General features: G+C 37.3%; 1 protein-coding gene across 1 annotated transcript; it reads right to left on the reverse strand.

The window, feature by feature from the left end:
* Positions 1-180: 180 nt before the first annotated feature.
* LOC103706309 (calcium-dependent protein kinase 2-like) lies at positions 181-4,705 on the reverse strand. The gene is made up of 8 exons (XM_008790371.5): positions 3,977-4,705; positions 2,447-2,590; positions 2,198-2,350; positions 1,661-1,776; positions 1,314-1,481; positions 1,041-1,168; positions 778-877; positions 181-572 (listed from the first exon to the last, which is right to left on the reverse strand). The coding sequence occupies exons 1-8, from the start codon at positions 4,620-4,622 to the stop codon at positions 480-482; spliced, it is 1,548 nt and encodes a 515-aa protein (XP_008788593.1). The 5' UTR covers positions 4,623-4,705; the 3' UTR covers positions 181-479.
* Positions 4,706-8,818: the final 4,113 nt, after the last annotated feature.

An 8,818-nucleotide genomic window follows, 5' to 3' on the forward strand; every position in this document is an offset into this window, starting at 1 on the left:
ATTGAAGTTTCTTTCAGAACTCTTATGTGCTATTATGGCCCTTGTATCCACATTGCTATCCTGAAATCCATATTCCAATTTAGTAGTATCTATCCTTGAGAGTCCTGGCTGTTCATACGCCCATTTATTAATGACAAAGGGATATCAGCTGTGTTATCTTTTGCTCACCAGATATTGTCAAGTAGAAAGAGTACTTGCCTAGTTCATTGCTGAGAAAAGATTAAAACGAACCAACCTCCCCAGACCTCACCACCTCCCCCCCCCCACCAAGAAGAGGTTGCTGATTACAGTCCCAGTTTATGTCCATCCCACCAACAAAATAGTATACATAAATTCATGAACATGTTTCATGAGCAGCAAGAATGAGCTCCTTGAAATTAATTTTATGAATAGTTGCTTCGCCTTCGAATGCACCCCCTGTGATCATCATGTCAATACACCATGTTAGCCGATGTTCCACTTCCTCTGCTCATGCCCCATTACATGAACACATCGCGCCGCTTCTTTGGGTTTGGATCTGGAATCCCTTTCTTCATCATTGCGACGAACTCGGTGTAATTGATCCTCCCATCCTGCAAGAAGAACATAGATGAGAACAAAAAGAGCATCAGCATAGCTGCACGTTTTGTTGATGCAGAAGGTTCATTGATACAAGTGAAGGCTAATTAGGTTTGTCCACAGGCCTTGCAGTGGTAAGCTAAAATTCTGCAATTAATTCATTCAATCTGTGCAGAGAAAGATCAAGTTTTTCTTTAGTGATCTATTTTTTATCCTTACATTGTCAGAGTCAGCTTCAGCAATGATGTCCTTGATTTCCTGACCATCATAAAACCCCTTCTCCTTGAGGGCTTGCTCGAGCTCTTCTTTGGTAATGAATCTGGAGTTAAAATATAGAAGAAGATTAGCCATTGCCTATCCAATATGGTACACTAGTTTCATTGGTTTAATTTGCAAGAGGACTCATGGTCTAAATTTTGGAACTTTTTTTTTTTTTGATGAAAGTAATTCTCGTAAACTTATCCTAGCTTGGTTGCACATACCCGCTGCCATCCTTGTCGAAGTACTGGAATGCTGTATAGAGAAGCTCTTCTCTATCCATTCTGTTCATGTGCACTGTCGCTGTGATGAACTCTTCATAGTCTATTGTTCCATTGCCATCTGCATCAGCCTGTATCAAAAAGTGTTGGAAAAGAATTAAGAAAAGAGGAATCTAAGTACAAGCTGATGCTGATTTGGATTATTTTAAGTGAAAAAGTGTTGCTTTGTATTTGGTAACGGTTCTTAAAATTGTGGTGGGTTTCTGAAAAACTTACAGCTTCCATTAGCTGTTTAAGTTCGAACTCAGAGAGCTTCGTTCCTTGTTTGCAGAGTCCTTGTTTCAGTTCTTCTAGTGTTATAGTCCCACTATTATCAGTATCCATGTTCTTGAACATCTGCTTCAGCCCTTGAATCTCTTCTTCTGATAGACATCCCGCTATGACCTGCACAATTTGGAAGTAAGAACATGAACTTAAGTACAAGCCACAAGGGGCCTATTTTTGCTACTAAATTAGCAACTAATTTGCTAAAGTTTGTACTATATATTGCGCAAATGATCGGGCTTTTAATTATTGGCCGCTTAATAGCCTCAGAGATTAGAGAAAGAGAAGCAAAAGTTTACCCTCAGTGCTGCTTTCTTAAATAGGTTCATTGCTCTGAACTGTTTCAGCCTATTGAGAACAGCATTATCGAGGGGCGTATCAGGTGCTTCTCCATCTTCTTTGATCCATGGGTGATCTGCCATAGCAAACAGATTCCATTAATTTATTTCGTATCAGGATAAGATAAATCATACCCCTATGAGAAGACTGGCTCATTTGATGAAATTGGGGCTTCCTTCATAATGATGCAAAAATAATAAGTTTCATGGCTCCTACTTCCTAACTGACCTGCTACTCTTGGTGATAAAAATTAATGATCCAAACAATCTTTTAGTTTTTTTTGCTTCTATCTTGTTTCACTTAAAATTTGATGTTATTAGGCCAGTGGTACATCAGTTGACCGGTTGGCACCTCCCTCCTTAGTGCTTGCACTGCGGAGTGCTCGAGTTTAAACTTGGAAGGTTTGCACTGTTCTTCTCGAACAGTTCAATGGCATTATTAGCAATGTTTGTTTTGTACCCCCCGCCCCAAGAAAAGGGAAAAATGTGTCTTCTTACTGAGGACTTGGAACGCTGTAAGCCTCTGCTTGGGGTCTGAATTGAGCATCTTTCTGACAAGATCCTTAGCACCAGATGAAATGTTTGGCCAAGGATCACATGTAAAATCAATGTGGCCTCGCAGGATGGCATTAAATATTCCATGCTCGGACTCTGTCGGATAAATTCAAAAATCGTAATTAGTCCTCCATCTAAAGCAGTATGAGATCTTCAAGCAGCATGAATGAAGTAGAGAAGATAGCAGCCTACCAGCCCAAAAAGGTGGAACTCCACACAGGAAAATATAGAGCATAACCCCAATGCTCCATATATCTGCTTCTGGCCCATACTTTCGCTTTAGGACTTCAGGTGCAATGTAGTATGCGCTTCCAACTATGTCTGTGAACACCTCTCCTGCTTAGGATTAGTAGTCCTGCTGTTAGCTTGGATGCAAGTAACATGGCATGTAGAAAATAACACCGAAGTGAAATGTTAAAGAAATGCATGTGAATTAGAAGAAAACAAGTATGATATCAATCTTATATAGCTTTAGAAACAGAATAAGACCCTTGTTTCAGAAACAGCATCATACTTTTTTCCCCCAGTATAATACTACTGTTCAGTAACATATGGATTGGTAACTAGTAAAAGCAAACTCCATATTCAGGTACATGGATGCAATGCACCAGAAGCCTGATACCAAAAAGAAACCAATGACATAAAACTAGCATTATATTGTCAACACATATTACAATTTGTTGGAGGATTTTTTTTAATTGAAAATAGCTTTTCAGTATTTAATCCTTGGCCTTTTGGACTCTTGATCATTTCTGGTCAAAAGTTCATATGCTTTTAAATGTTGGAACCAGGCATTGATTCCAACGGGTGTCTTGGCTCTTTCAACAGCTATTAAATCTTGACTTTGATGATTCTTGGCTAAATAATTGCTTTCTTTATTCAGTGACAGCTGGGCAATGAATACTCGCTCGTTAACAACTCTTTATTATATATATATAGAGTTGTATTGTGAGAGAGTAGATCATGCAGATTACTCTCCTACTTTCTCTTGTATTTGACTAATTCTCTTTCAACTCTCCTACTCTTTTTTCATTTTTTTCATTTTTTGCATATTATCGGGTTGGGGATGCATATTCTATAAACCAATTGGATGGTGCAGAACCCAACTAGGCTTATTGGTATTTTGGGCATTGTACCCAGGGATAGCATATCCTACATTTATTGTATGAAAGTTACCGTTAAGACAGCGCTTTCATTGGCAAGCCTTTCCTCTCCAGATTCCTTCCCTTCTTCCATTTAATGCCTTCGTTCCTCTTCTACGTTCTTACTATTTCTTCCACCATTTCAAACACAATTTGCCAACAGTCATCTTCCTTGGGTAATGAGTGCACTAGAAATAACAGGTGTCTATTTCTATATATAGTATTTAAAGAAAAAAAAACGAAATATTTGGTGGTTATATATTAAAAAAAGTAGATCTAATGATTCTATAATGTGCAAAAGATGGATAATATTCAATAGGTATTGATATAATTATAGATATTTTCCTAATAATATATGTGTATATATATAGAGAGAGGGGTCAAACCAGCTAATATAGAAATTCGGGCTGATTCCTATTTAGAAGATTATAGGGTTTTTAAGGTTAAATTAGCTGGCCAAGATTTTGTGAAAATGCTGTGACATTCATGAAGATGATAACGGCGAGAAAGATGATAAGATCAGAAGAATTAAAGGAAATAAGGAAGAAATCATTCAATTTAATGGAAGAAGAGTTAAGACCTTCCTTGAAGAAGACGGAGAGGCCGAAATCCGTAGCCTTGAGGGGCGCATTCTCGTTCTTGCTCGACAGGAGGAAATTCTCGGGCTTGAGGTCCCGATGAATGACGCCCATGGAATGGCAGGTGTGAACGATCTGCACGATGGTCCTGAGGAGGGAAGCGGCCGCCCTCTCCGTGTAATGCCCCCTGGCGATAATCCTATCGAAGAGCTCCCCGCCGGCGCAGAGCTCCATGACGAGATGGACGGAGTGCTTGTCCTCGAAGGCGCCCTTGAGCTCGACGATGTTGGGCTGGCCGGAGAGATGGTACATGATCTGGACCTCCCGCCGGACGTCCTCGATGTCCTCCTTGCTGACGAGCTTCCTCTTGGCGATGGTCTTGCAGGCGAATTGCTCGCCGGTGAGCCTGTGGGTGCAGAGATGGGTGACGCCGAACTGGCCCCGGCCGAGCTCCTTCCCCATGGTGTAGGTGGCCTTGACGTCCTCCATGGGGCGGCCGAGCACGGGGCCGACGGGGACCGGCTTGGAGGGGGGCGGGGAGGGCTTCGGCGGGGGGGGATTGCGGGCGGGGGGGTTCGGGGGGTCGGCCGCGGGGGCGCTGCCGGCGGCGGGCTGCGGGGATTTGTCGTTGGAGAAGCAGTTGCCCATGGCCGGATGGGGGGAGGGGGTGGAAGGGAAAGAAGGGTGGAGGCATGTGTTAAAAGAAGGGAAGGAAACAAGGAAGGAAAGAAGAGGGCGGGGAGGAGTACAGGTAGGATGGGGGAAGGGAGGGGTTGATTTGGATGGTGAGAGAGATTTCAGGAGGGAAACTCTGAGCTGTATTTTCGGTGAAGGGTCGGGAGAGATTGGCGGGAGCCAACGGTTTTTTATCTGTCACGCACCAGGTAGGTATTTTGCTGGCGCCAAAACAAAACAAAACAAAACAAAACATATCGACTCGCTCGCTGCCAGCCTTCAGGAATTTGGTGACTTGCTACCAGCCAGCAAGGCAGTGCCTTGATAGGATGGTCTGCTTCAAGTTGTTTAGCTCATCAGAGTATAAATAAATAAAATTTTTTTACTTATTTTATTATTCTAATATTTTTTTATTTTTTATTTTTGCATATGTACCCACATCATCTAATATCATTAAAAAAATTAACGATTTTAAATTAAAATTACTAAAATATTTTTAATGGGTAGATGTACAAAAAGAAACATTTATAAGATAATCGCGATGATCGACAAAAAAAAAAGTAATTTCAAAATTTTATTTTATTTTTAATTAAAATAAATATGGTTTTTATTAACGATGCTAGAATAACCGTTATGCTAAGGGTATTTGTGCAAAAATAGTGTTTTATGATGGTGTATAAATAAATATAAATTTTAAGAGAGTATTTATGCAAATTTGAATTTTTTAGAAGAATATTCATGTAAAAAATAAAATCTAAATAAATATACAGAATAATTAGTAGATGGATGGAAACAACCTATCTATGATATCCAAGTCCTAATTTGGTTCACGATGTTAAATAAATTTAAATCTCACATACCTTCTGACTAAGAAAAGGATCCAGGAGAACTTCAAGTTTTGGACTTATCGAAACAATCTATTTTAAAGAAAAAGACTTAGCATGGTTATTTTCAAGTAGCATAAAAGTTTATCATATATCTCTTTAGTTTCAAACATCCTCAATCTACTCCCAAGATTATCGGCAATATAAAAGCTTGACAAGGTCTCCATACATTGAAGTTAGTAGATAGGCACCACAGCCTATGAAGGTTACGACTTTGGAATCAATTTAGAATTAATTACTCAAGAAGGAAGTAGCGAGGCTCTCATAAGGTGAATAGCCTATGAGCAGAATTTTCATTGGAAGGGTGGAAAAAAGTGACTAGGGACTTCTCTTATTGTATATCATCATAGCATTGCTCATCGTAGTGGGATAGAATATTTTTGCACAAGTAATTCCTCATATTTTTCTAAATTTGTTTGTTAGGCACTATATAGTTGCAGATATGCATAATGCATTAGTCATTGAAATTTGAGATTCTTGTCTCTCGTAATCTTAAACTATGACCGTCCCTTGGATTGATGGGAAAAGGAAGATGAAATGAAAACCTTGAGTTAGCCTAAGTTAAAATCAAGAAGCCTAGATGAGTTTATTTATATCTAGATTTAAAAGCTTAGGATAGAGTGGACTGGGTCCAATCAAAGCTTGATTAGGCTTATAATGTGGCCTAGAGTTTGGTTAGGTGTGAGCCGAATGCATCGATTTGAATTTTAGGCTTATATATCTATAGTACAAATCCAAGAGGAGAGTGAAAGAGAGAAAAGAAAATTAGATAAATTAAAGATTCTATAAATTAGGATTTCTCTATAGAGAGAAAGTGGGTTTAATAACTCCCTCTCCCTTTATTTTAATTTTTCCCCTCACTAATTTTATTGTTTTACTCAAGTGATCGGTAATTGTTCTCTTTCTTATCTAAATTTATCTCCATCCAAGATATGCCCCATAATTCCCATGATAAGCTACAAGAACATCTATGAAAAACAACTTCTGAAAAGATTGTAAGTCCTGATGACACATGGGAATGTAGCTCACATGATAGGGCATTTGAAGTCAAATTTGAAAGCATCAAAATGAATTAAATGCAAGCTTGATCTTGCAGACTTGGCTAACTAGCTTTAGACCTAAACTAACCCATCCAAATTCTTTAAAATAAATTTTGCATATTTACATTTTAAAATGGGGAAGCAAATAAAAAAAACATGGATATTCTTTTGAAAATAAATTTTTTAGGCAGATCATTACCATTCCTCTTGGATACTTTGATTGCCACGATTTTGCTATCTTGTACCTGCATATAGGTTGTACTTACTCTTAGTTAATTAATGATTTGTATTGTGTTGCAAGTGAGTCAATTGCTAGATCTTAGCTGAGTTGCCACCTTTTGGAATAAAGATTTATGGAGCATGTTTTTAGTGCATAGTTTGTTATATTTTTTGAGAACTTAGTATATGCTAATTATCTGCTTTTGAAACAATAATTTGAAGATTTTGACATTTAATCCCCATTTTCAAGTCTAAAATCAAAATAATTCATTTATTCATTCAATTTTACAATTACATTTTTTAGGTAATTCATTATTTGTCACGCCTCCGATCCGAGATTGCGAGTCGAGGGTCACGGCAACCGCCACACAGTCATAGGAAGCTCTTCCTATGAGCATGCAAGGCATCTCAACATGATATCATAAATGTGCAACGGAACAATTTAAACTAATAATATGCAATCTTTATTTCATTAACTAACTTAACTTACAATGTCTCACAATTCTAACATTAGTCTAAGGTAATACATCAATTCAAATAAACTCTAATATAAGATAATTTGTACCACAGTTTTTTTAGTCGCTCTTCCATATTGAAAAACTCCATATCGAGCTAATTCTTTAGACTTATAAAAATAGTAAGAAATCATATAATGAACTAGACAGACCAATCAGTAATGAATACCTTAACTAGACAACTCATATAATAAAATATAAATACAAATTACGATAAACTAGTATAAATATATAATCAATTCCATTTCAAACATAAATCCATTAAGAATCTATATCTTTCAGATATTCGTATACATAATTATAAATTTGATTCGAAACAAATCACATTCAACTCAATAGCCTTTAACAATGTCATACTTATACCTTGTGGTTAAGCCGTTTGAATGCGAAATATAACACTCAAAGGTCTTATTTTCTCATCTTCTCCTCTTAAGCTAATATAGGGATAGATGGTCAAGATATGCAGAGTTTAATGGAGGGATTGAATCAAGTGTCTTAACTTCATCCATTATATTATGGTGGGGCATAACCAAAGTAACTCGGTGACATATTGATGTTGATATTTTTCTTTCCCTCATAGACTTCTTCACTCCTTTGCAACAGGTAAATATCAGTTAGTTTTATACTGTTAGTTGTTCTCATTATCATCATCATCATCATAAGCATTTTGATTAGGGCTTCCGCATGGACCTTAAAGTAGCATTATAGAGCCTATCTTGCGTAACATGGGACATCAATTACTTATTGCACAAAAAATAATAAATTATTTCGTAGCCTTTGATTATTTTGGATTCAAAACTTTGACCTACTTCTATGTTGCATTAAGTTTGGATTGCACCAAACTTAGTCTGGTAAGATTTGCTCACAACCCTAGACATGAATTATAAATTTTGACAGTTATCTCGATGCAACATGGCTTTGAATTAAAATTTTTTGTGAACCCAAGGTTGACATTAGCATGAAATATTGCTTACCATCCGAGTCAAACATCCTAGCTATTGTCTACTTTAGACATTAGAATTTTGGGCAAATTTTAATTATTTTATCCTGGGCAAATTTTTTCATTGATTGATTAATAGGATGGCTCCTAGATATATGTTGAAAGATATATAATTCTCATCTTGTCTCGTATAACTTAGCTAACATTGTTTTAAGGAATGAATCTAATGTGCAAATCATGATTTTAATGATTTTTTCACTTAGAGATAATAGTAATTGCCCAAAATCAAAATGAGTTGTTTAAATAAATGAAAAAAAGGCAAATTTGTTGCACCATTTGAATTCTTTGCTATTCTTGATTATTTGGGAGAGGCTTCCATTCGCTTGGATTCGTCCATGGTTATCACTATTAGATTGGCTTGGTTGGTTAGATTGAAAATCTAGTGAATCAGAACCTTGATTGGCCTGGCTTCACTTAAAAATCAATGATGCATTCTAGAGATCGAGGTCATTTTTTCAATTGAACTAATGACCCAACAGTGATCTTGCCTTTACCGAGGTTAATTGCTTTT

The sequence above is a fragment of the Phoenix dactylifera genome, chromosome 8 (genome assembly GCF_051530095.1).
Source record: "Phoenix dactylifera cultivar Ajwa chromosome 8, Ajwa_hap1_PhDact_Kaust_v1.1, whole genome shotgun sequence".
NCBI classification, from domain to species: Eukaryota; Viridiplantae; Streptophyta; class Magnoliopsida; order Arecales; family Arecaceae; genus Phoenix; species Phoenix dactylifera.